The sequence below is a fragment of the Rhincodon typus genome, chromosome 12 (assembly GCF_021869965.1).
Source record: "Rhincodon typus isolate 14 chromosome 12, sRhiTyp1.1, whole genome shotgun sequence".
NCBI lineage: Eukaryota > Metazoa > Chordata > Chondrichthyes > Orectolobiformes > Rhincodontidae > Rhincodon > Rhincodon typus.
In genome coordinates this window covers 34537930-34564309 of record NC_063343.1, presented here as the reverse complement: position 1 = coordinate 34564309, position 26380 = coordinate 34537930, and the positions used below count along the sequence as shown (strand labels likewise).

Sequence of the window (26380 nt, the reverse complement as noted above, 5' to 3'; positions counted from 1 at the left end):
ATCCCTGATTTTCCTACATTTGTATCAAGTGGGAACGTGAGAAAGTCTGAGTTTGAGTTCAGTTTACTGCAATGCATTCATGATGAGAGTTTATGTGGTAATTCTAACCTACCCTTTTCCCAAAACAAAATTTAGTTCCTCCATAGTTTTATTGCCAAGGTACAATCCTTGTCCAATGTTAATGTCAATTCCACTGCCCTAATTCTCACTTAAGGTTAATCAGGAAGTTGCTCTCTGCTATGCTGTTAGCTTGGTGAAAATGGCATCTGGCTCCTGTTAGGAGTGCAATGTTTGTAAGATTGTCATGCTTTGGTACTGTCAATTTAATTTAAGAAAAAAAATGAAGTAATCATGGTTGTCATGTGACCTGCTCCATATTCTGCTTGACGACAAATCTGGATTGCTTGTTTGTTGTATGTGGAAGGGGGACACTTGGTGTCTTGCCGGAAGAAAGTGTCAGATGTTCAGTTAGACAATGGCAAGGGCAGCTGCTCACATTGTAGGTGGTTTGTGAATTTTCTAGGCTCCTCAGGGAGGTGTTGGGAAAACAGGGTTTGTAATTGATTATATTTCAAACTGTCAGTTTTATGTCAATATAGAATGGAGCTGGGGACCAGCAGATGGCTAAAATAGCATTTGTTTTTGCATATGAGGCACGTGATTCATGTTGTTTTTGAGATGGTTTTTGTGTAGGAAAAGTCAGTAGAAAGCTATTGTGATATTGGGTTGTAATTTTTTTTAAACTTTGTCACTGAAGCCCACAGACACAAGTCACTCTGCAAGAATATCAGAGAGGGGCAAAATAGAAGCTACAAGTTCTGCTCTAAAGTAGGGAAAATGCTGACTTTGTTGGTCACCACGCAAAATGTAGGTGCGAGCTCATGCTGACTCTGAAGAGACTAAATTCAGGAAGATGTAAAGGAGGATGGAAGATTTGCTTAACTTGGACTGAAGGGAAGAATCTCCAGTTTGCTTTCACAGTGAAAATCAGTTCCAGGATTAAAGGTTACACAGCTGGGAAAGGAAGAAGAAGGAAAGCATTGCTAGCCCTGTTCATACAGAATCCTTGTATCCTGTAGTGTGTGCTGTTCCAAGTGTGCTGCACCATTTTGATCTCCCACTTACAGCAACTTGCCACTATGAATTTCCATTGAAATTATGGCAGTTTATTCTGCCCCATTGCCAAATAAACTGAGCCACCCAGTTAACGGGCTTTGTAGTTTGAGAGAAACAATGGGCCAGAACTTCCCATCTCTGGATTGTCTAAGATTGTATGACGAGAGTTGCATGTTGACCCCCTCAGAAATAACAATGCACTGACCTTGTGGAATTGACCGGGATATTTGAACTACTGACCAGCAATTTCCCCACTGCTGTGACCTCTGAAAAAGTTTTTAACTCTGGCTTAGGGCCAGAGACTTCAAACACTTTGACTAACATACCTGATGGGTTAACAAGTAAATGTTAGACAGTTTAAAACACATCTATCTCTTGAGTTTCCCTGAATCTCCCGTGACCTATGGATAAACCACCAAACTCCTGACTGTCCCCCACTCGACCCAATTCTCTTCTGAGTCCCCAACTCTGCTGACTCAACCCCCTGATCCAACTTGATTAGATCCTAGCAATCAAATTCCACCTTACTTAACCCAAGCCCTTGACCCCATATCTAACGCAACATGACTGGACAATACCTCCTGAACCGCCAATCCCTAACTACCACACAAACTTGGCTCATATCTACCTACACACACTCCTTCAATTCTCTGACCTGATTTAACAAGCCCTCACAACCTGACCATCCACCTCACCTATCTGTCATCCTACTGACTTGCCATCGTATCCACCTGTAACTCAACCTTCTTTCCACTTTGCCCCCCACCAACCTATGACTTTATGCTATTACCCACTTACCTCAGTCACAATCATTCACCATCACATTGAAAGCTGTTTATATATATTCTGTAGTTTTTCACTGTGTTCACAAAAATCTGGCATGAATGGCTTCCACTTATAATCTAGCACAATGAAGATGGACTCTTATTTACACTGTGCTCCATATTCCTGAAGAGGCTAACATTGCAATTCTGGCCAAAAATGTGGAGCTTGGTTGTTGCTCTACTCTTCCATTTTTAAGCAACCATCCCAAAATGATCGCTCTTTGAAAGAGCTTTTCATCCTTGTAATCTGAGGCCCTGACCTAAACATATGCATGAATATACAGTAGTAATGTTACTTCCATGGTATTTTCATACACATGACCAAAATTCATGATGGAACTTCATGATATGATAAAGTTTTCCACACCAGAAGCATTGATTACAGAAGCTTTGTTGTAATAAAAAGAATTTGTATTAGTAAAACACAAAAAGATGTACGAACCCAAAACAAAACCTGCAAACACCTAGAATGTAGTCCATATGAGAGTTTCTGCGACAACAAAATCACATTATTCTTGAAGATTGTTTTTTGGAAATTAATTTCTCCAGATAAGCATTAAAAAATAGAAAAATGCTTTCATTGTAGAACATCTCTGCTCATTGCTACTGGATTATCATTCATTCGTATATTTCTCAGTTATTTACCTCTAATCTTTTATAAACTTGTTGAGTAAGCAGTTTTGTTTTATGCACCCATTCTCATCATTAAATTGGATAATCTTTGTGTTTGATCAATGTAAATATTGTAGTGTATGTTTTGCATGCAGTTGCAGGCTGCTGTATTACAGTCTGAATATTGTATTCTTAATTTGTATAAGCAGACCAGCCATTTATAAAAACAGGAATACACTAAAATTCAGAAAATATTGTGGTGTGCTTAAAGATTCTAATGCAATGTCAAAAGAATTGCAATGCCAGAAGTATTAGTATAAGTTTTAGATTAAACCTAAAAAAAAATCATATTAGTTTCAAGGAGAGACGGTGGAGCAGTAATTTGGGCTGGTAATCTAAATGCTCAGGCTAATGCTTTGAGCCGTGGGTTCAAATCCCACCACGGTAGATGGTGGAATTTAAAATTAATAAAGCTGGAGTTTAAAAACTACCCTTAGTAATGGTGATAATAATACAAGGATTGTGAAACTGTTGTCCACAAACAGCTATCTGGTTCACTAGCCTGCTTTTAGTTGTCCTTATCTGAACTGGCCAATATGTGATTCCAGGCCCAAAGCAATGTGGTAAAAATGGCCTAGCAAGCCTCTCAGTTGTATCAAACTGCTGTGAAGTCACAAAGAATAAAACTGGATCGGCCACCTGCAATCGACTCACACATTGGAACAATGGCCAACCCTGAAAGACCCTCCACTGGGGACATGTCCGAAATTTAGGACAGCTGTGTTATGAATCAATTAAGCAACAACCTGACAAAGACATACTCAATGAATCATACCTTAGAGGTCGTGTCCCAGATATCACCACCATCTCTGTATGTCCTGTCTCACCAGTAAAATAGGCCTAATAGAGTTCAAGGCACAGGGGTATATACCTGAAGGCAAGTTGCCGTGGGAACCTCAATAATAAATCTGCATTCCATAGCATCAAGTCAAATGTGGCAAAGGAAATCTGTTGATGATGATCTATTGCATCCCCAACCCCCATAACTCATCGCTGAATCTAAGTTCTTGGACACTTGGAAGGGTCATTAAGGGTGGCAAAGACGCATAACTTACAGTGATTGAGGGACTCCAGTGTCACCAAGAGTACCACCAATGACTAACTTTCCTGAATTCTGAAGTACATACCTGTTAGACTGCATTTGTGACAGGTGGTGAGGGAACCAATCAGAGGGAAAAACCTGACCTTGTCCTGACCAATCTACTTGTCGCAGATGCATCTATCCATGACAGCATCAGTAGGAGTGACCACTTCAGAGTCCTTGTGAAGACAAAGTCCTGAAATTCCACCTTCAGATACCACCCCATTGTGTTTCACTACTATCATGCTAAATAAGAAAAATTTAGGGCAGATCTTGAAAGTCAGAATTCGGCAGCCAAGAGACATTTTGGTCCATCGACAGGAGCAGAATTGTACTCAACCACTATCTGCAAACTTATGTCCCGGCATATCCTCACTCCACTGTTACAATTGAGTCAGAGTAACAGTCCTGTTCAATGTGTAGAGTAAGGAGTAGCACCAGCCATACCTAGAAATGAGGTATCAACCGAGTGAAGCTGTAAACAGGTCTATTTGCAACCCAAACGGCTGAACAAGTAAGTGATAGGCAGAGCAAAGCAATTCAGTGACTAATGGATCAGATGTAAATCTTCAGTCCTGCCATATCCAGCTGTGAATGGTGCTGAACCCAATTAAACAACTAACAAGAGGAAATAACTCCAACCGTCTTCAACCAGAGGTGTTGTGTGGGTGATCCATCTTGGCCTCCTCCAGAGTTCCCCAAGATCGCAGATGCTAGTCTTCAGACAATTCGATTCGCTCTGATAGCAAGACATGCCTAAAGGAACCGGATGCTGCAAAGACATTGTGCCATCATAACATTCCATGGCAGCACTGAAGGCATGTTAGAGTGTTAGCTGTGCACTTGGCCAAGTTATTTCAGTACAGGTTCAGCTCATATCATCTACCTGGCCAAGTGAAAAATTGCCCAGAAATGTCCTAACTCAAGAAGCAGGACAACTCCAAATTTCTCACTTACCACCATATCAGTCTACTCTAAATTATCAGCAAAATGACTGATGAAGTTGTCAACAGTGTTTTGAAACTCTGCTTACTCATCAATAACCTGCTGATTTATGCTCAGTTTCAGTTTCACTCGTGGCATTTAGGTTTTAACCTTATTGCAGTCTTGGTCCAAACATCGACAAAGGAGCTTGAATGAAGAAATAAGATTAGAATGATCACATTAAGGCAGCATTTGACCAAGAACAGAGCTCCCGAAAACTGAAGCCAATGGGCATTGGGGAATACTGTTCGCTGATTGGAGTCATACCTAGGAAAAGATGGTTGAGATAGTTGGAGGTCAATCATCTGAGCCATAGGACATCACTATAAGAGTTCCTCAGGGTCATGTCTTAGTTTCAACCATTTTCAACTGCTTTATCAATGATCTTCCCATCATAAGCTGAGATGTGGCGGAGTTTGCTGATGATGGCAGATAAGGCTGAACAGATGCTGCACATGGACATTGAATCCTTCAGTATGACCTGGACACCTCTGCTCCTATGATGCTGCTTGGCCTGCTGTGTTCATCCAGCCCTGCACCTTGTTGTCCAGGCGTTGGCTGACAAGTAGCAAGTAACTTTTGCACCACACAATTAGCAAGCAATCAGCCACGCTGATACTTCAGAGGTTGCAAATTCTGTGCAAGATAACTCGCTTCTTGAAGCCTCAAACCCTGGAAACCATCTACAAGGCCCAAGTCAAGACTACGATGGAATACTCTGCATTTGCCTGGTTGAGTGCAACTCCAATTACATCTAAGAACCCTGATAGTATCCAGGACAAAGCTGTCTTGATTGGTACCACATTTACCAATGTGCATCATGTGTAAGATGCATTGCAGTGGGTCCCCAAAACTCCCTTGATAGTACTTTCAAACTTCTAAAGTCTTGCAACTGGAGGGACAAGGGCAGCAGATGCATTGGAACACCACCTTTTGCAGGTGCCATTCCAAGCCAGAGACTGTTCAGACCTAGAACTACATCACCATTCCTTCAGTATCATTGTCACTATCCAACCTCCTGGAAGGCCCTTCCTATTAGAAGTGTGGGTGTAGCAATATCAGATGGCAGCTCACCATTACTTTCTCAATGACAATTAGGGACAAGCAATAAATGCCAGCCTCGCTGGCAACATTGAAATTCCATGACAAGCAATTTTAAAAAAATACAAAATGTTGTGCTATTAAGTTGACAAATTGGATTTCAAGAGTATTAAACATTTTTCCATTTATTTATGGAAAGTCATGCTCAAGTCATTTGGAAAGGGCTATTGAAATCAAATATAGACTTGCATATTAAACGATACAATCATAGTTTGCATAGAGTGTAAATTTCTTTAAGAAAGATACTTATTTTATGAAATCTGTGGTATCAAATCCTTTAGTTTTCAAATCCAAATCACAGCCACCAAAGATGAGGCAACAATTGCCTTTTGATGTAGCAGTATATATCGTAGCAATTTTAGCTACCATTTGCTAACTTGAACAATTCCAAATAAATTATTTTCATATGCACACATACATACATCACACAAATTTCTGTTTTAGTGTATACAGCTCAAACTGAGAACAGAGACCCCTATTCTACGGACGGCAGCACCATCCTGAGCCAGACTTCCGCTTATAGCACGAATCCAACAGCTCAGCATGAAGTCACAAAGGATTCTTCCTTCCAACGTAAAAGTAAGTGAATGGTTAATTCCTGAATTTTTCTTCATTCTCGTCACTTGAAGATGCAAAAATTACTGGCATTTTATAACAAACATGACATACATGGAATACTATGGGTTAGTGACTAGAATGCAGAAAAAGATCATTTGGGAATGACCTGCATGCCTTGTATATGACATGAAATGTTTTCCATGCCCCGCTTGAACATATGGCATCACTTCAAATGTTTCCCGTGTATCACATTTCACAAAGCAGAATGTTTCCCTCGAACTTTTAAAACTTGCTGCAAAATAATACTTTTTTAGAAAAAAAGCTTTTACCAAAAATAATTGTAAAAATGAAATAGCTTTTGATTTTAAAATTATGAACTTCCTTAATTTTAAAATACAAATGTCCTAATTTCTTAGCTCCACATTTTTCTTGCCCCAGTTACTCACTACTTAATATATGTTAATAGTGGCTATGACGGATCTCAGTAAACAAAGAAAGGCAAAATGGAAAGACTTGCATGTATGTGGTGCCTTAGCATTTCCTGAAGCATTTACTTTGCACATAGCAAGGTTCCATAATTAGCAATTAAGTGACTTGGGTGATGCTGAATGTGGAGATAACAGTTGCCCAGGTTACCAAGAGAATTCCCTTAATTGCCTGAAATAGTGTTACAGGATGTAACATTCACTAGAACAGACAGACATCACTTTAATGTCTTAGCTAAAACTAAAGAACTCTGATAATGAAGCAGTCCTTTGGTATGGAAAAAAAAACAGCCTAATTTATGAATAAATGCATGGTCTTCTGACTTAGAGGTGAAACTGTTACCAGTTATGCCACTCTGGTTCTTAGTTGTACAATATTGCATGATTTTCAGTGTCACGCTATTGCATGGAGCAAGCTGTAACACAATCAAATCTAGTCTATGTGTGGTTGAAACAAGTGAAATTCACATTGTATTATGAACTATAAAGTGAAAGATTAGTAGTTTATTACCTTGGTAATGAAAGCTATCCAGTAATGAACTTAGTTTATTTGCATTTCAATTTATTTGAAATTATTTTGTAGAGATTGTCGGAATTGTAATCATTTTAAACAAAAGAGAATTGACGGTTTTCACATCGTCATTTTTAATATTGGTGATGCAATTGAAAATGTTTAGTTATCCTTGCATGTCATCATACTCTATTGAGATTTGAAGCATATCACATTCCACCCTGTGTAGAAGCCATTTAAAATTCTTGTGTCCAATCCCTCACAAAACTCTGTTCACCAATATCCCATTTGTTCATTGACTTGTACTAGTTCACAGTTAAACAATGCCTCAGTAAAATTAAAATCACTAGCTGTCACCTTGAGAGTGCTGCCAGTTTTAATTGCCTCACCTTTGACTTCATATGTCCTGCTGCACAAGTACTAAACTCGGAAATTACATTTCTAAACCTCAGCCTTTCAATCGTACATTGACCATTTCAAAGTACCCCTTAAAACTTACCTCTTTGACCAAATTTCTGGTTATCTGTATTAATATCTCCTTTTGTAGCTTAATAAGACTTTCTTTTAGAATAACACTTTTTTTTTCCACTGTGTATAATGTGGTGCAAAAGCAAATGGCTCCCTGAAGTTCTTTTACATTTAAAGAATAGGACTGTGAAATTGGTAAAGTGATCTGGTTTGTCTGATGGCATGGCATGGTCCATTTTGTGCTGATCGTTTTCATGATATATTAGAGCCTACATTGCTATGAAGACCTCTTAAATACAAAAAATATGCTAAATAAGTCCCAAAGATAATTTCACATCTTCACATGAGATCACAAGTAAAAATTGATGCATGGAGAGTCCTTCAATCTGAACTGCTTGTGTGGTTACTTCATGAAAAGTGGTTACTACTTGTGCAGTAAAATAAAATTTACAATCTGCACTTTCAAGCACGTTGGAATAATTGGTTTTGCTGGGTGAACTCCTGCCATTCAAATTAAGGGATATGATGCTATTCTTACAAAAAAATGGGAGCTAATATTGCACTCAGTGCCCTCTATGACAGGCTGAAGGTAAAGACTATTTTTCCTAGGAATGTCAGCTTGCTTACAGCATTTCTCTTTTGAGTAAGAGAAGCATTGCACTCTAGTTTACTTTTGTCACAGATGTCCTACATATCAGAATTTCAGCAAAGCCATCAGCTAGCTCTCAGTTACAGGCTCAGCTATTTTAAAATGGAGTTGATGGCCTACATTTTCTGACTGAAATGCCAACAATATTACAATTAGAAAATCTAGGCTTATCAAATGACATCTGTGCAAGAACAAAAGAATTCCACATCTAAAAATCTAAAATTTGGGGAGAGGAGGTAAGGCTCAGGGGAATAGGAAGAGATGACAGTATTGATGGAGAGGTCTGCAGATGGATGTGAGGGAGATCTTGATGGGGGTCCCTGATTTACAAAGGGGCACCTTAATGGAGATGCCCCTCTGTTTGCCCGAGGCCAAACAGAGTGACCTGTCAAGCTGCTCCTTTTTCCCTGAACCCCTCCCATAAATATCAAAGTTGTGGCCAGGCCTTAATTGGGGCAATGCAAGTGGGATGTCCGAGGCCTCACCAGCCCATCTAACATTTCTTCATCAATGACGTTCCCTCATTATAAGGTCAGAAGTGGGAATGTTCACTGATGATTGCACAACGTTAAACACCATTCATGACTTCTCAGAAACTGAACCATGTTCAAATGCAACAAGACCCGGACAATATTCAGGCTTGGGCTGAAAAGTGACGAATAAAATTTGCGCCTCACAAATGCCAGGCAATGACCATCTCCAGCAAAAGACAATCTGACCACTGCCCTTTCATATTCAATGTCATTCCTGTCACTGAATCCCCCACGATCAACATCCTAGGGGTTACCATTGACCAGAAATTCAACTGGACTTGCTATATACGTACAGTGACCACAAGAAGAGGTTAGAGACTAGAGTCCCTTCTGCCATCCTAGGTGACCATGTGTGCAAGAAGTGCTCCGAACTGCACAAACTTGAGCTCTGGGTTTCGGAGCTTGAACAGCAGATGGAGAACACTATGGCCCATCTGCGAGGCTGAAATTTATATGGATGGCATAGAGAGAGGTGGTGACACTGTGGCTTAAGGGGCTGAAGGCAAGAGGAAATGGATGACTGCCAGGCAGCCAAAAAGAAACAGGCAGGAAGTGCAGGAGTCCCCTGTGGTCCTCTCTCAAATTCGTTTTCTGTTCTGGAAGCTGAAGAGAAGACTAGTATCCCAAGGGAGCGCAGTCAGAGCCAAGCCACTGGCATTGTAACAGGCCTTACTGTACAGGAGGGGAGGACGAAGAAAGCAGGAACGAAAGTGTTAACGGATTCATTCATTAGGAGAACAGACAGCCATTTCTGTGGACTCAGATGTGACTCCAGGATGGTGCGTTGCTTCCTGGTGCCAAGGTCAGGGGTGTCACTAAGTGGCTGCAGGCCATCCTGAAGGAGGGGACCAATTCAGCAGCGGTTTTAGTGCACATTGGTACCAATGACATGCGTGGAATTAGGGATGAGGTCTTGCATCAAGAGTTCAGAGATCTGGGCAGTAGATAAGAAGCAAGACCTCAAAGGTTGTAGTCTCAGAATTACTCCCATGCCATGGGGAGCGAGCACAGAAATAGGACAATAGAGCAGATGAATACCAACAAAGTTGGTGCAAGAGGGAAGTGGATCATTGGGACCATTTGTGGGAAATTGGGACCTCTCAAGCAGGATAGACTGCATGTGAACCAAATCAGAGATAACATCCCTGCAGGAGGTTTGCGAGTGCAGTTGGGAAGAATTTATATAAGTTCAGCAGAGGCAGGATCACCATGTGTTAGCACAGCATAACCTAGAAAAGGAGCCAAGGCAGAATAAATTCAGCCATGTGGTGTCTCAAGATAGTAAGGTAATGCTGGATGGTTTCTTCTTTAACGCCTGGAGTGTTAGAAATAAGGCAAATGAGTTAAGGGTGTGGATTGCCACATTGAACTGCAATGTTGTTGACTTTACAGAGAGTGGTTGAGGGAGGAACAAGACTGGCAATTTAACATTTAGGGGTGTAGGATCTTCAGGCATACTAAAATAGAGGTGGTGTTGTGTTATTAATTAGGGAATCAGTCACTGCAGTAAAGATGGATGATAGGTATGTCAAATGAAGCTTTGTGGGTGGATTTTAGGAATACAAGGAGTGCAGTCAAACTGTTAGGAGTATACTACAGGCCCCCAATTAGTCAGCAGCAATTGAGGAGCAGATATATAGTTAGTTTACTAAGCCATGTAAAAATAATAGGGCAATAAGGGGAATTTCCAATATCCCAATATTAATTGGGATAATCGTAGGGTTTAGAGTGGACAGATTAATTGAAATGTATGCAGGAGAGCCTTTTATACCAACATGTAGATGATCCTGCAAGTGACGGTGCAGAACTGGACTTGATTCTGGGCAATGAAGGCAGGTGTTTGAAATGACAGCAGGAGAGCACTTTAATGATAGCGACCACAACATCGTACATTTTAAGTTTATTATGGAAAAGAAAATAGATGGTCTGCAAAAAGGGGTTTTGGATTGGGCTAAGGCAAATTTTCTTCTCATAAGGGAGCCTGTAACCAAAATAGGCTGGAAAAACTACATGAAGGTAAATCTACAGCAGAACATTTAAGGTACTGAGAGGAGTACAGGCCCAACATATTCCGTTTATGGTGAAATATAGGAGCTACAAGCTCAGAGAACCCTAGATGCCTAAGAATATTTAGGACTTGATGTAAAGGTAAAGAGACATATAATGGATGCAAAGGGAGCAAGGCAGCGGAGGCCCTACAGGAGTGTGGGAAGTGCAAGGGGGAATTCAGGAAAGCAATTAGGACAGCAAAGTGTGGGAATGAGAAAAAGATGGCAGGCCAGATTAGGGAGAACTCAAGGATATTGTACAAGTATGTCATGGGAAAGAAAATAACCTAGGAAAGGGTTAGGGCCAATGAGTAACCAAGGGGCAATCTGTGCATGAAGCCAAAGATATTGGTAAAGTGTACTTCACATTTATCTTTTCTCAGGAGATAGAGGTTGCAAGTACAACATTTGAGAAGATGGTTTGTGAAGTTCTTGAGTGGATTGATATAAGCAGCGTGGAGGAATTGGAGATTTTGGTGAATTTAAAAGTGGATAAAACCCCAAATCCAGATGAATTGTATCCAAGGCTATTGTGGGAGACAAGGGAGGGAATTACATGGGCCCTGACGCAAATTTTTAAATCTTCTGTGGCCATGGGTGAGGTGCCAAGGGACTGGAGAACAGTTAATATGGTTCCACTTTAAAAGAGGTGTGGTAAAGATAAACCAGAGAATGATAGACCATTAAGTCTAATCTCAGTGGTAGGGCAACTATTGGAGAAATTAGAGAAGAAAACATTAACCTCCATTTAGAGAGGCAAGGTTTGATCAGGGATCCTTAACTTGGCTTTATCAGAGGGAAATTATGCCTAACAAATCTGGTGGAAATTTCTGAGGAGGTGACCAAGTGTTTGGATGAGGATAGGGCAATTGATGTAATTTATTGATTTCATTGAGTCATAGAGTTATACAGCATGGTAACAAATCCTTTAGTCCATCCAGCTCATGCCAAACATAATCCCAAACTAAACTAGTCCCACCTGCCTGTTCCTGGCCCATATCCCTCCAAACCTTTATGTTCATGTACTTATATAAGTATCTTTTAAATGTAGTAACTGTGCCACATCCACCATCTCCTCAGGAAGTTCATTCCACTTGCAAACCACCCTCTCTTTAAAAAAAAAATTGCCCCTCATGTCTTTTCTAAATCTCTCTCCTCTCACCTTTAAAATATACTCCCTAGTCTTCAAATCCCCTACCCTGGGAAAAGACACCTACACTGTCTATGCCCCTCATGCCTTTATAAACTGCAATAAAGTCACCTCGCAACCTTCTATGCTCCAGTGGAAAAATCCCAGTCTATCCAGCCTTTCTTTATAACTCAAATCCTGTATTCCTGGCAATGTCCGGGTAAATCGCTGCTGAATTCTCTCCAACTTAATAATGTCTTTCCAGCCTTTGACAAGGTACCGCATGAGAAACCGATGCAAAAGGTAAAAGCTTGTGTGATCCAAGGTAACTTAGCAAGATGGATCTAAAATTGACTTAATGATAGGCGACAGGATGGTAGTAGAAGGCTGTTTGTATAATTGGAGCCTGGTTTGCAGTGACATACAGAGATCAATGCTGGGTTCCTTTATTGTTGTTATATTCATAAATGATGTAGATTAGAATGAGGGATGATTAGGAAGTTTGCGGATGACACAAAATTTGGCTGAGTGGTTGACAGTGAAGAGGAAGGTATTAGATTCTGGGAGGTATAAATGGATTGGTTAGATGGGCAGATCAATAGCAGGTGAAATTTAACCCTGATAAATGTGAGGTATTCCACAATAGAAGAAGAAACAGGTCAAGAGAGTACTCAATGAATGGCAATATACTTGGAAATTCAGAGGAAAACAGGGATCTTGGGTTACTTGTCCATTCACTTCAGGGATATGTGGACAGATTAATAGGGTAGTTAAGAAGATATACAGGATACTTGCCTTTATTAGCCATAGTATAGATTGTAAGAGCAGGATGGTCATGTTGGAGCTTTGGTTAGGCCACATCTGGAGTACCGTGTGCAGTCCTGGTTACCATGTGGAAGGAAGGATGTGATTGCAGTAGAGGGGTTGCAAAGAAGATACACAAATTTGCCGGGGATTGAGCATTTTAGCTATGAAGAGAGGCCACATAAGCTCAGGTTGTTTTCTTTGTAGCAGAGAAGATTGAGGGGGAATCTGATAGGAGAATATAAGATTAAGTGACATGGATAGGGTGAATAGAAAGCAGCTGTTCCCTTTATTTGAAGGGTTAATAACAAGGAGGCATGATTTTAAACTGAAAGGCAGGAGCTACGAAGGAGTTTTGAGGAAACACCTTTTCACCCACAGGGTGGTGGGGATTAAGAGTGCATTGTCTGGGAGGGTAGTTCAAACAAGAAACGTCACAACCTTTTAAAAAGTATTTGAAGAGTCATCTTCAAAGCTATGTACCTAGTGCAGGAAAGGGGGACTAGTACAGGTTGTAGTATTTTTTTTGTTGCTATAGATTTGATGGGCTGAAAGGCCTCTTCTGTATGTTTTGTTTGTATTATTCACTGAATATTGCTGTGAGTAACTCACCTCCTAACTCTTTGAAGCCCGTCCACCATCTACAAGGCACAAGTCAGGAGTCTGATGGAATACTCCCCACTTGCCTGGATGAGTGCAGCTCCAACAGCATTCAAGAAGCTTGACACCATCCAGAACAAAGCAGCTTGATTGATTGGCAGTACATCCACAAGCATTCACTCCTTCCACCACTAATGCTCTGTAGCAGGAGTATATACTATATACAAGATGCACTGCAAATTCACCAAAGATCCTTCCAAAGACATGACCATTTTCATCTAGGAAGGCAAAGGATATATGGGAACGCTACCACTTGTGAGATCCCCTCCAAGACACTAAAAGATCCTGACTTGGAAATATATTGCTGTTCCTTCACTGTTACTGGGTCAAAATCCTGGAGTTCCCTCACTAATGGCATTGTGGTCCGGATTGCAACCGTTTAAGAAATCGGCCAGCCATCACCTTCTCAAGGGCAACAAGGGATGAGCAATAAATGCTGGCAGAGCCAGCGAGGCCCACGCCCCACAGGGAAATAAGAAAAGGTAGGGGACAAATAAAAATGTGGCATGGAGGATGCTTGTGGAATTTTATGGCTGCAAACCCATCTCTGGGGCAGTATAGAATTCTCCTCTTGGATCATAATACCATAGACATTTGGCCCATCATATCTATGCAGCTGTCATCTGTGGCATCTCGTTCTTCCTAATGTGCAGTGCCCAGGATTGGACACGATTACTCCACACCATACCAGATTTTTACAGAGGTTATTTCTTTTGTACTCAGTTTATAAACTTAGGGTCATTTCTAAACCTGCCCTACCACGTTCAGAGCTTTGAGCCCTTTTTCCCTTGAGTCTCTCTGTTCCTGGATCCTCTTTAAATTCCTGTTTCTTTTCTTACCTCACACGGTCATTGATATCCAACCTGTTCACTGCCCTTCAGTTTTGATTCTGCCAGGTTATTTAGCTCCTGATCTCTTTACACTCATGGCCCAAACATTAGTGGAATGGCTCAATTTCAGAGTGATTTCAAGGTGAGAGTGATTATCAAGGCAATCATATGGCATCTGAGCAAAACTGGAGTCAGTGGGAATCAGGGGGAGATCTCTATGCTGATTGAAATCATACCTAACACAAAGGAAGGTGGTTGTAGTTATGAGAAGTCAATCATTTCAGCTGATGGACATCCCTGCTAGAGTTCCTCAGTGTAGTATTCTAGGCGGTATGATCTTCAACTTCTTAATCAATGATCTTCCCTCTATCATAAGGTCAGAAGTGGGGAGATTTGCTGATGATTGCCCAATGTATGGCACCACTTGTCACTGCTTAAATACTGGAACAATTCATGTCCATATACAACCACAAGTGGAAAATATCCAGGCCTGGGCTTCCAAGTGACGAGTTTCATTCATGTCACACAGTACCAGACGATGACCATCTCCAAGAAGACGATGTCTAACCATCTCCCCTTGAAATACAATGGCATTACCATTGCTGGATCCTTCATTATCAATGGGGGTTACCATTGACTAATAAACAAAACTCGACCAACCATATAAAAACTGTGGCTACAAGAGCAGGTCAGAGGTTGGGAATTCTGCAGTAACTCACCTCCTGCCTCCCCAAAGCTGAAACCATCTAAAGGCACAAGTCCACAGTGTGATATAACCCTCTCCATTTGTCTAGATTAGTGCAGGCTGAACAACACTTGATCATAAATGCAACAGATTCAGGAAAAAGCCTGTTAGATTGTCAGCCCTTCTCCCAGCTGCACCATTTACTCCCATCATTATTGAAGCAAAGTGGCAGCAGTGTGTACCATCTGCAGGATGCATTGTGGTAACTCAGTCAGGCAGCTTCAACGGTATTTTCCAGACCCATGATCACTACCACATAGAATGACGACAGGAGCAGATACATGAGAACACCGTGCTCCCCTCCAAGCCATACTCCATTCTGTTGTGGAACTACTTCGCTATTCATTACTGTTGTAGGCCTAAATCCTGGAATTCTCTGCTAACAGCACTGTGGATATATCTTCACCCAAGATCTGCATTAGTTCAAGAGGACAGCTCATTACCAGCTTCTTGAGGATAATTAGATATAGGTAATACACGTTGTCCCAGAAAGCAACCCACATTCCATGAATGAATTTAAAAAAACGAAACAGTCCCCGACTATACACTTTCCTCCATTGTGAAAAACAACTGTTGCACACAATGCTCTGCAACAGTGCTGCCACAGTCCCTCATCTTCCATTGGTCTCGGATTTCTGTCTCAAGACAATGATTTTTGCTGTTGTGATCAAATCAAATGCACATTGCCGGGGGTGACTCAAGGATGCCACTCTTGCATGGCAGAGTCTGGTGCATTTCCTACAGAGGAAGTCAGTGCATTTAAAAAGATACACAATTCAATGGCCTTTGTTTTCTCTCAGTTCTCTTCTCAGCTTGCTGAGCTTTTAGTTTCTGCTTGCTTCTTCCAAACATTCAGCATCCAGAGAAAATCCCAATGCAGGGAAGCTCTGTGCACATTGATCAGTGTGTTCCATACAGGGACTTTGGAGAACCATACAATGGCAAAAAATGTTACCGGGAACATTGCTCCAATGGTCATAATCATCATTAGTTGTCTTCCAGTTGCCAGTATCCAACTCCATCATCTTCATTTCTCACTTGCAAATGTTGTTGTTGAGATATGAATGCCCAAAAAGTTGCGATCCACCGGTCAATTCATCATAAGTAGGTTTTTGGATTTATGGCTGACATCAACCTGAAGAATTTGCCCAAACCAGTGTAAATGTTATTGGTTTAGCAATGATTGTATGATGATGGCACATTTCAGAGTCTCTGCAATGTGACCTTAATGAGTCAAGAGATTCTGAGGATATTTAAAAAAAAGCTCTGCAGATGCTGGAAATCTTAAACAAAAACAAAAATTGCTGGAGAAAGAAAGTAGTGTTTCATGCCCAGCTCTGAAGAAGAGTCACTGGACCCAAACTATAAACTCTGCTTTCTCTCCACAGATGGTGCCAGAGTTGCTGACTTTCTGCTGCAATTTCTGTTTTTGATGTTGAGGATATGCCTGAGACAGTGGCAATGGAAACTGTTCAGCTGTTTCTCCTACGTGGCATTTGCTGCCCAGATCTCTCCACTGTTGAGAAGTGCACTGGGATGCAGGCTTGGTGGGTTTCTGTTGTTCCACGCTTTGTTGGACATAATGCAAAAACTGAATTTGTTGGCAGCAACAAGTTATTGGTTGCTGGTACTGTGGAGCCTAGGTATGTGAAGCTGCCAGTGTTGCATGTTAAATGGTGACAGTGATGTATAGACATCCTGCACAATGACAATTGCCTTTCTAATGTTGATAGTCAGACCAAAGTCTGTACAGGCATAGGGGAGCCTGACCAGTTGCTGCTATAGGTACTTCTGTTTTAGATATTTGTGCAATGTTGTCAGCATGGATTAATGCCCTGATGGGGACCTGCAGAACCTTTGATTTAGATCTCAGGTGGGCAAGGCTGAAGAGCTTTCTGCATCTGGTATGTAAGTAGGCATGCCCAATTGATGACTGCAAGGCATATGATGGCAGCACAGACAGGAATATGTTAAAGTGTTAGTGTCAGAACAAAGCCCTGTTGACCACACTGCAGATCTCAATGTTTGCTGTTGTCTCGTCACAGTTGACCCATCATGTTTTCATGTATAGAGGAGATCATATTGACCAACTTTTGTGGACAGCCAACTTTTCACCGTAACTTAAAACATGCCTCAGTGCGATTGACAAAGGCAGTATATTGTGATCTCATTTGTTCACAGCATTTCTCCTGCAGTTATTGGACATAAAGATCATGTCAATTGTAGATGTTCCAGTTCTGAGACTGCACCGGGATGTGGAATAGATATATTCAGCCAAGACCTACAGTGGGGCAAGAGTAACATCGAACATAGAACATAGAACATTACAGCGCAGTAGATGCCCTTTGGCCCTTGATGTTGCGCCGACCTGTGAAACCAATCTGAAGCCCATCTAACCTAAACATAGCAAAATACATTTCCCACAATGCTGAGATGCCTCATGTTGCAATCACTGCTCTCATTCCTATTCTTGAATAGGGTCATGGTATTTGCATCATGCATATTCTGGGTCACTGTTCCTCCATCCTGCATTGAAAAGTATCCATGAGCGAAGTCTGATTTATCAATGTCAGGATTTTTTCCATACGCTAGGCAGCCTGCACATTGCAAGCCTGAGTGCTGAGCCTCATATATTCTCCTAAATCAATATTCACCCTTTTTTTTGAGCACCTTTATATACAGGAATATTTAGAATCCAGTCTCACCCTTTTTTGAGATAGTAGGAACTGCAGATGCTGGAGAATCTGAGATAACAAGGTGTAGAGCTGGATGAACACAGCAGGCCATGCAGCATCAGAGGAGCAGGAAAGCTGACATATCGGGCCTAGACACTTCTAGGCCGGAAACGTCAGCTTTCCTGCTCCTCTGATGCTGCTTGGCCTGCTGTGTTCATCCAGCTCTACACCTTGTTATCTCACCCTTTTTTGAGCTCAGGCTTTGTTATTGACACCTTTCTTCTTCCGTTCCAAGCCCTCCCCCACCTCAGATGTACTTTGTAATGTTTCATTCTGGTGCCTAGCCCCTTGTCTAATTAGTTTTGACCTTCTCTCCTTTCCTTCTTTCAAACTGTACAACCTGGACACCAATCCTAGTTTTGGGGACAGGTGTAAACTGTCTTCCTTGTATAGTTTCAAAATCTCCAGGACTGTTTCCAGTGTCAGAGTTCTGTTGATTCCCTTTGGCAATCAACTGCTTTAAACTACTGTTTCTGCACTTGCTGGCAGTACTGAGAAGTTAGTACCTTTTGAAACCTGGCTTACCTGGCCTTTTTTCATTCAATAAAATTTGCCCACAGGATCTCCTCCCTCAACCTACCTTTGAGGTTGGTACCATTCTGAACCATAATCACTAAATGTTCATCCTCGAATGTTGTGCAGCTGCTTGATGACATTGATGACCCTAACATCAGGGCCAGCAACATATCATCCTGGATTAATGGCTGTGACTGCAGAAATACTTGCTTGCTTCCTAAACCATTTAATCACCTACCACTATTGCATTCCTAAATTTCCCAAATACATTGAGTTTGACCACCTTGGTGCCATTGGCTACAGAAATGAATACAGGATGGAGGGCAAGCTACACTTGAAGCTCCTCCAGTATCTTCTTGGTCCACTTTGACTGATTGTCATCCACTCCCTCTCTGCCTGCACATCTTTAAACAATGAAGTGACTGCTATTCATGTAGATGTCAACCTTGTGTGTTTTGTGCTGATGCTAGCTACTATCCTAGCTCCAAAACCTGGAGCTTAAGTTCTTAAATATGACAAAATTGTTGTTCATATGTTGGTGTCCAGGGTATGAAAAGTGTGCTGTCATTCCCACGTGGAGCTGGAGGTGTATTCCATGGTACTGGTGCAAGGTCTTGTATTCCCACTTATTAGATTTCTCTATATGACTGGATTGTTTCCAAGTAGAGCAGTTCTTTGCAGATTCCAAGGTATAACAAAGTGAATTGATGACAGTGGACAGTCGACCTCTGCGTCCCACTGACACGCAATAAATAAGGCTCATTTTCACATTGCCAAATCCCACTAAACTACTTGAGCAGGACATGAAGATCCAAGCTGTCAGATAACTGAGATGGAACATGGGACATGGTAGAAGCAAATTTTTCCATTGGTCACATCGAATCACATACAGTACATCTCCTGAAAATTATACATCACATATGTTGTACCATCATCCGAAATCCCATTTACTCCTAGAAGACAAGTACTAGAGAGATCATACCTAGGCAAGCTTCTATGAAGTACCAGGCTCTGTCAACCAATCTAAATGGTCTATTCTGGATTTCCTCTGACTAATTAAAGAGCCCCCCAACACCTAGACCACTGCAGTTTATTGTCTAGAGATGACAAAATGCATCCTTCTGCAGTAGTGAAACTCCTTCTCAAATAAGCTCGCAAAGCAATGATCACATAATTGGAATGAATTATTAGTCTCAGATAAATGATGATGGACCTTTCTAGGTGCCTACATGACAGCCCCCTCATAAAGACAAGAACAACACAAAATGGGAACGGTGTCGCAAGAATAGGATAATAGGAAGTTTGTTTCTAAAGTTGCCAGTAGTAACATCAGTGGCCAATAGTGAGATCACCTCATCAGAATGGATAGTATAGATGACTGATCCAGAGAAGTTTAAATTATCACTGCGCAAAATAATTTCTTCTAAATTATACAACTATTCATCTGCAAAAATATATTTCAGAATAGATTCATTTTATTGAAGTTTTTCATCATGTTCTCATCAGGACAGTTCACAAGAAGAGTAAAGGGAAAATAACATAGCATATGAGAGAAAAGTGCTGATTGGTACGTGGATCCTGATTGTTAGAGGCATTGCAATGGAGAAAGCAACAGTTGGCAATGACTGACATTTAACTGCCAAGCTTTGTTTTAACTTTAAATGAGGCATGTTGATTTGTATTGGTCAAGCCACTGTCTTGGGAAATGAACCAAAGAATGGTTACTAACTATTGTCTTGCATTCAAACAGGCACGGTGAATGCACATTTTTTTTGCTTACCAAGAACAGGGCCCTGTGTGTTAATACTTGTAGCTTCCAGTAAACCCGAAGTCACACAGCAATCCTGACTAATAATCCTAAACTGGTTGTAAGCATAATTCTTCACACCCACAGAATTACACAGTACCTTGCTTGTTCCAAACATCCAAAGGGATATGCTGTTGTATACGATCTCCAAGACTTTGAGATGTACACTCTACAAAGTTACCATCACATTGGCATTTAAATTCATATGTCAAGTTACTTATTTGCAGTAGCAACAAATTTAGTGTTTGCCACTAAAAAAATGCTGCCATCAAGTCAGTAAAACATGCTGCCTATCACACAAATGAGCAAAGTACTGACCGCACGCAGCTGGCCTGTGCTCACAAATCTCACAACAGTGTGTGATATTAGATGTGATTCTGCAATGGATAGTAAGTGCTTCAAATTTAGAATGTCTTCCTAATGACCTGAAGTCGGTAGTTCTCTCTTTTTCTGCATGGTCTTTAACCTACTTCATTTCTTTTGCAACGACTTTGGTGATGCACATCTGTTGTTAATAGTTGTCGTGTGATTCCCGCATTGGAAAGAGTTTTTTCTTTGCAGTATCGTTAAATTTTCCATATTGTTGTCTCTTTTTAGATGTGTATTCTATGAAGTTCCATACACCACAACTTCAAGTCATTTCAGTGGAATGTTTTTTTTTCATTCTGAAAATAGCTTTGTGTTGAAATAGGTAGATTTATTGCTTCAACTTCCTAAACATTTTGAGCTTTCTTCTCTCTCTGATTGAATTATTCATGAAACCAACTTGCTTGCTTCCTCAGTCATGTTACTTGAAATCACATTCATGCTTGATGTGACATCCTTTATTCTTGCTCTTGATTCTCTGCATGCGGGGAGCTTGGACATTTTGCTTCACCTTGACACTTCCCAAACACTTCAGCCTCTCATAGCGGACATGAATTTGGAGTAGGTAGTTGGTCAGTATGCTATTTGACAATCTGCCTCTATTCAGCTTCCATTTTCTGTCGATCACCGTACATCTCCTCAAGATGGTTCAGTTGGTGCCTCTTGCCACTTGACGTCTGAACTCACTTTCACTTTGATAAACATTTCAGCCAAACCAGCTTTCCATCTTATTTACAGTATTTTTTTTTAAAACAATGTTGAACATACGATTACCTCAGACAATCTGCTCTCTGTCTGAGTTCTGGTATAAGCATAACAAGCCCAGTGAAAAATTTCCACTGACTAGCGTACCTAGTCCCACTCCCCTTTTTTCAGTAGCCTTACAATGTTTTCTCTTCAGATAATTATTCAACTTCCTTCTGAAAGCCTTGATTTAAACTACCTGCACCATGCCCTCAGGCAGTGCATTCCAGATTCCAATCACATAAAATGAATGTTTTCTGTCATGTTCCTTTGCCAGTTGCCTTGAATCGGGGTCATCTGATTCTTGATCTTTCTGCATATAGGAGCAAGTACCTATGTACAACGTCTAAACCCCGCATGATTTTGAACATTTCTCTTAAATCTCCTCTCAACCTTTTCTTCTTTGAAAAAAACCTCAGCTCTGCCAATCTGTGACTTTAAGTCTCTCATTTTCAAAATGACTCTTGTAACTATTATTGAGTCCTGCAGAACCTCACTGAAAATAGCTCTGGTTTCATAACACCACCTGTCATAGTAAAAGTGAATAAAATGTATGTACTTTAGCTAAATAATAGAAACTTAACAGAACGTTTTATAATATGCTCGGGCATCCCCGTACTCAACTGGAAAACTCTCCTCTTCCCTATCATAGGGACATATGAGGTCATTAATTTGTCTTTTCTCATTGCACAATACTAGATCTTAAATAACCTGAGTTTTAGCTGGTTCTCAACATATTACTCCAGAAAATTATTTTCAGCACATTCTAGGACCTCTTCCTCCATAGCCCTGGGGCCTTTTAGATATACCCTGTTTATACATAAACTGAAGTCACCCATGATTACTGCATTCTCCTTGCTACAAGCACCTCTAATTTCCTCGTCGATGTGATGCCCTACATTACTGCTACTATTTTGTGGCCTATAAACCACTTCTACCAATGTTTGCTGCATGTTGTTGTTTCTTAGCTCCACCCAAAGAATCTCTATATCCTATTTTCTTATCAGAGATTATCTCCTGCAAATAGACTGTTTTTATCCCTTATCAGCACTCCACTACCACCTTTTCCATTTTGCTTATCCTTCCTAAATGTTGAGTATCCTTTAATGTGCAGCTGCATCTCTGTTGTGGCAGTTAAATTGTACTCATTTACTTCTGCCTGCACCAACAGGTCAGTTGTCTTGTTGTGAATGCTGTGTGCATTTACAGTGAGTGCGTTTAATTGTGCCTTTTTGAATGCTATTCTGTGAATTGATGGTGGCTGATAATTGGATTTGTTGCTGCTGCTTTCCACTTCCATTTGCAACTTTTTTTTTGTTTCCCATAACAAGCTTTGATTTTATTCTATTTGAATTACCATCTCCCTGACAAGTTAGTTTAAACCCTCCCAAACAGCACTACCAAATCTCCCTTGAGAATATTTTCCTGGTCCTACAAAGATGTAACTTGCCCTCCTTCTAAAATTTTGACTGCGTAGAACCAAACCCAAAGTCACAGAAATGTAGAGCTCTCCCCACAGGTCCAATCTTCTTGGCATATTCATTTGCTCAGTCTTCTATGCTGTCTTTGTGGTAGTACTGAGAGTAATGCTGAGATAGCTGCTTTAGAGGGCTTGCTGGTCAAATACTTCCCTAGCTCCCAAAATTCTATTTTCAGGACCTCATCCATTTTTGACCTATGTTGTTGGTACCCAAGTGAGCCACATCTCTTCACCCTCTCCCAAAACTGCAGCCGCTCTGTGATATCATTGATCCTGGCACCAGGAAAGCAACTTTCCTCAACTATCCAATCGCTTACCACTATTGCCCTTCCATTCTTCTTCCATGTCACATATGCAGCTGAGCCAGTTGTGGTACCACAAGCTTGATTCTTTCTGCATTTCTTGTATCACGTGTCTACAATGGAAAATGTGTTAGTGACTGTGATACACCCAGGGCACTCTTGCACTACCAGCCTGGTCTTCCAACACTACATAGCAGTCACCCATTTCCTCTGTTAATTAAAAGAGAATAAACTATGGAGTTTGGAGATCTGAAATAAAAAAGAAACCACTGGAGACATTGAGCAGGTCTGGCAGTATCAGTAGGGAGGGATACAAAATATATATTTGAATCTGATATGACTTTTCTGTTCTGAAGAAATTATATCAGATGCAAAATGTTAACTTTGTTTCTGTCTCCACAATGATGCCAGATCTGCTGAGTTTCTCAAGCATTTTCTGTTTTCATTTCCCACTTTCTGCCTGCATTCTACAGTGATCTTTGGGTGAGCATGGGAGTAAATGCATATAAGGATGGCAAAAATGGCTTAAACTTAAGAAAGCAGATTCAGTGAATGTGATGATGTGCAAAGCAGTACTTTACTTGGCCTGCTTTCTGTACTCTACTGCCTGCAGTACTGACATGCCCCCAAAAGATGAAACCTCCTTTGAGTACCCTCAAATCTTGCATGTTTCAGTAATATTACCTCTCATTCTTCTAAATACCATTAGATGCAGGCTGACACTGTCAATCTTTTTCGTAAATTAATCCCTCTGTCCCTGCCATGAATTGAATGCACCTTCTCCGAACCACTTCTAGTGCATTTGTATCCTTTTTATTTGAACAGGAGGTCAAGACTGTACACAGTACTCCAGATGTGGGTTCATCAATGCCTTGTCTAAGCGTGGCAAGACATCCCCACTTTTATATTCCATTCCCCTTGCAATAACCTACAATATTTCACTTGTGGCAGCAAGTGGCTCAGTAGTTTGCACTGCAGCTTCACAGCACCAGGGACCTGGGTTCAATTCCAGTCTTCGTGACTGTGTGTGGATTTTGGACATTCTCCCTGTGTTTGCGTGGGTTTCCGCCAGGTACTCCAGTTTTCTCCCACAGTCCAAAAATGTGAAGTGGAGATGGAAGAGCCATGGTAAATGTGGGGTTACTGGGATAGGGTAGGGGGCTGAGTCTGGATGGGATACTCTTTGGAGGGTTGGTGTAGACTTGATGGGCCAAATGTCTTCCCTCTGTGCAGTAGGGATTCAATGATTCACTTGTCCCCTAAATCACATGCTCTGTCTGCATTCTAACTTTTCGTGATTTGTGAGTCCTCAGCACCAATCCCTGTGACACATCACTCATCACAACATGCCAACCTAAAAATGACCCAGTTCTGCCTAATGTCTGTTTTCCATTAGCTAACTAAGTTTTTTTATCCATGCTAATATTTTACCCCCTACACAATGTGTTCTTATTTGCTTCATAATTGTTGATCCTTGTCAAATCTTAGTACAGCACATTCACGGATTTCCCTTTATTCACATTGTTTGTTACTTTTCAAGCAGGTCCAATACATTATTCAAATTTCAATTCCCTTTCACAAAACCATGTGTTTGCGAAAAAACCAACTTTGCCTGATTGCATTGGGATTTTCTAAGAGCCTAAGTATATTCTTAATAAAAGATTGAAGCATTTTCCCTGTGCCAGATGTTAAAGTTTGTAGTTTCTTGCTATCTGTCTCCCCCTTTCCTTCTTTAATAAAGGAGTCTCATTTTCTATTGCACTATTTTATATTCTAATTGAGCTTTTCAGAATCTAGGGACTTTGGAAAATTAAAATCAATATATCTACTATCCCAGCAACAATTTCTTTAAGAATCTAAGGTAAAGTCCATCAGATTCTATGAACTTGTCAATTTTTAGGTCCAAAATTTTTTTCAGTAGCATTTCCCTCATGATTGCAACTGTTTTAAGTTCCTGCTTGCCCTAAGCTCCTGATTTACAATTATTTCTGGGTTATTTGTATCCAGAATGGTGAAGACAGTTTAGAAATAATATACACAATTAATCTACTATTTCCTTGCTTTTCCATTATTAATTCCCTAAACATACCTCTCAAGGGCCAATGCTCACTATATTTACTCTTTTCCTTCTAAAATACCACTAGGAACTCTATCTATTTTTATATTTGTAGCCATCTTTCTCCCATAATGTAATTTCTCCCTCTCTATTCAGCTTTAAGCCAATCTTTGCTATTCTTTATATTCTGTCTAATCTTCTGACCTGCCACTCATCTTTGTGCAATTATACGCTTTATCTTTCAACTTGACAATATCTTCAGCTACCTCTGTTGGCCACAGATGGTGCATCCTTAGCTTAGACGCTTTCTTACTCATGGAAAATGTATCTTTACTGAATGTTCTGACCTATCTCCTTAAATGCCTGCCACTGCTTCTCTACTGACCTATAACAACATGATTCCCAGTTTATTTTAGCTACCTCAGTTTTTGATGTAATTGGCCTTATTTAAGTTTAAAAATGTCATCTTAGATCCACTGTTTTACAGAAACGTAGAAAATCAGTAAGCTTCACACAGTCAGGAAGGAGAGATCACATCCTGAGTGAGAGACAGCTCAAGTGAGTATACAGTTGGGGGAATTTGAAGGCAATGTGGAAATTCAGTGTAGAAGGGAAGGGGTGCTTTTTGCTTGCTTTCTTTGTTAGCTCATAGTTTGTAAGGTTTTTTTTCAGCAGGATAAATTGAAGCCCAGGATTAGGGGCCCAGCATAAAAAAGTGATATCATAGATAAACCACTAAGTTCATTAGTTGGTGATAACTACTCATTTGACTATCCATTATAGGTTACTTTAGAATGAAGGTAAATAAGGGAAATATTTACTGGTTGCAAACTAAAAGACCAGTAGGAATTTTTTTTAAAAATCAGACGAAGAACAAAGTAACTAAAACAAATATGCAGCATCAGGCATTGTATTGTACCTTCATGATGTGGGAGCTGGGGGACGCAATTGTGGTCCAAAGTGACCACATCTGAAGCAAGTGTTCGATACTTGAGGAACTCTGGCCAGAGTTGATAAACTGGAGTCTGAGCTTTGAACACTGCAACACATCAGGGAAGCGCGTACTTACTTAGATGACAAGGTGCAGGGCTGGATGAACACAGCAGGCCAAGCAGCATCATAGGAGCAGAAAGGCTGACGTTTCGGGCCTAGACCCTTCTGAAGAAGGGTCTAGGC

At 40.7% G+C, this 26380-nt stretch overlaps 1 protein-coding gene across 1 annotated transcript in view; it reads left to right on the top strand.

The window, feature by feature from the left end:
* The first annotated feature begins 3569 nt into the window (after positions 1–3569).
* LOC109917904 (protein phosphatase 3 catalytic subunit alpha-like) overlaps positions 3570–26380 on the top strand; it is a 342103-nt gene continuing 319292 nt past the window's right edge. The window contains exons 1-2 of the mRNA XM_048603968.1: positions 3570–3645; positions 6223–6357. Of these exons, the coding sequence (XP_048459925.1) occupies positions 3570–3645; positions 6223–6357 (211 nt within the window). The remainder of the gene's footprint in view (positions 3646–6222; positions 6358–26380) is intronic.